The sequence below is a fragment of the Alligator sinensis genome, unplaced genomic scaffold (assembly GCF_000455745.1).
Source record: "Alligator sinensis unplaced genomic scaffold, ASM45574v1 scaffold811_1, whole genome shotgun sequence".
NCBI classification, from domain to species: Eukaryota; Metazoa; Chordata; order Crocodylia; family Alligatoridae; genus Alligator; species Alligator sinensis.
Genome location: NW_005842579.1, coordinates 936,280 through 938,444, shown reverse-complemented (window position 1 = coordinate 938,444; position 2,165 = coordinate 936,280). Strand labels below are relative to the sequence as shown.

Below are 2,165 nucleotides of genomic sequence, written 5' to 3'. Positions count from 1 at the left end.
CAACTGCCCGCCCCCGCTGATCTTAGAGCCCGTCACAAAGCTCAGCACCTTCTTTGCAAGCCACACGGGAAAACAGCCTCATAGCCAGGTGCATAAAGGGAAACTGAGGTACAGAGCTGCCTCGCTTGAGATGATGCCGGCTGCAAACAGAGCCAGGAGCAGAACCCAGGCGTCCTGCCTCACCGGGCCGTGCATCGGCCCTGTGCCCCCGTCCCAACATGGATACCTGTGCCACAGGTGGCATCACTTCCCCTTTCAGGATTGCTCACATCCAGGAGAAACCCCACAATGCCTCAGGGATGGGGCAGGGGTGGGCAAAGGGATCAAGGGAACGGGAGAAAGGGAAACCAACTCGGCAGCGCTCTGCCATGGGGCCTTTTGCCTGCCTCCCACCCTGCTAGACTCCTTACCCCTTTCCCACCCCGGACACTTGTTGTATTAAAGCCACAAGAACGAATACCGCCCCCCTCCCCGCTCCCCCCACACCATGTCTGTACCATGGGGAACTGTGTGGAGGGCTTGGGGGGGGTCAGGACCCAGCCTCCCCCCATTCAGGCTGCAGTGTGAAAGGGAGCAGGAGCTACAAGGCTGCCTGCGTCCAGCCGCTGGCATGGAGGACCCATGCATGCACCTTCACAAGGAGCTGCCGGGGCAGGGAGACATTCATACAGCTCCTGGCACACCTCGATGCCTGGCTAGCAGGGGCCTCTACAGCCCCTTCCCATTTACCCCCAGTCAGCATCAAAGCTGGGCTCAAAAAAGGCCTTTGTAACCCCACCATCAGCAGCCCTCCAGCCAGGCCCCCAGATGCAGGGCAACCCTACCCCACCCCTTGTACGGTGCCAAGCGCGCTGGGCCCTGCTCTCAGTGGACATTGAGAGATTCATAGATTCATGTCTATGAATCTATGAATCTCTCAATGTCCACTGAGAGCAGGGCCCAGTGCGCTTGGCACCGTACAAGCCCAGAGCAAAGCGCCCACCATCTAGGCCGGGTTGGGCTGGGCAGGACTCACTTTTGAAGAGGTAGTCGTACTCATCATCCTTGCCCCGCATCTTGCCCGGTGCTGCCAGCCGCCCTCCGCACTGCACCCAGACACCTGTCCCAGGTGAGCTCACTGCTCTGGGATTTCCTGGACACCTCTAGGTCCAACCCCCCGCCCCCAAGTGCTGGGGCAGGGCTCTGGCACGTTTCCCATTGGTGCCTGGCACTTCCTGTCTTAGACAGATTGGCTGGCGGAGCCGTCCATCACCTGCCAAAGGGCTCACCTGGCACAGGTATGCGGGGTGGAGCTTGTATGGGGTTCTTAAAGGGACCGTGTTTCCCCTAAAGGGTGTGATGGGATGTCCCAGCTCTCCGCTTCATCGAGCAGCTTGTTCAATCTGCCTGCTGTCTGCTAGGCCCTTTAAGCATTGTGTGTGGGGTGTGGGCCACGCGGCTGGGCTTGGCTGGTAGGGTTTCATGTGACTATGCACACAGCAATCTGATTATTGTGCTGGATGACTCATCCACATGTCTTGTCCCCTCCACTGCTAGCATCTCATGGGGATTCTCCTCTAGCTCAGGCAAAGCACTGGGAAGCTCTGCTCCAGCTAGGCTGTGTGCCACAGCTCCAAGCAGCCCCATAGGTGCCTGCAGGCATGCAACACCCAGCTGCGTTTGGATCTAGCCAACCTGCCCCAGGCTGTTCTGGAGCCAGGGTTGGGACCTCTCCCTCCTGACCCAGGCCAAGATACCCCCCGTATCAACCCCCTGTTGCTTTGTGTGGCCAAACCAGGTGCAGCTTACTTGGGGTATGACTCAGTGTTTGGCCCTTTCTGCTCATCCCAGGCTGGGAGAGACCTCCCAGCAAACCCCACTGTCATAGCACCTTGTCTTCCCAGACACCCATGCCCCGGCTCCACCACTGCCTGATCCCTGTACTTGCCAATAGAGACCCAGCCCTTGTCTGGAGGAGAAACTGAGGCAGGGAGACAGCAGCATCCTGATGTAAAAGGCCCTGCTGCCATTTCTTTGCCCTTTATGAACTGCAAGTGGGGTCTTTACATCCCCTGCAGATTTACGTGCAGCTGCAAATGTGTTGGTTTAACCTACGATCCCAGGAGGGGGACCCCCCCATGCCAGTCTGACATGGGGGAGAAAGTCCTTCCTGACCCCAAACCTGG

General features: G+C 58.7%; 1 protein-coding gene across 1 annotated transcript in view; it reads right to left on the bottom strand.

Annotated features, from left to right (window-relative positions):
* LOC102387293 (ras-related protein Rab-11A-like) overlaps positions 1-1,172 on the bottom strand; it is a 5,899-nt gene extending 4,727 nt beyond the window's left edge. Inside the window, exon 1 of the mRNA XM_006032596.3 lies at positions 1,016-1,172. Within this exon, the coding sequence (XP_006032658.1) occupies positions 1,016-1,055 (40 nt within the window). The 5' untranslated portion in view covers positions 1,056-1,172. The remainder of the gene's footprint in view (positions 1-1,015) is intronic.
* Positions 1,173-2,165: the final 993 nt, after the last annotated feature.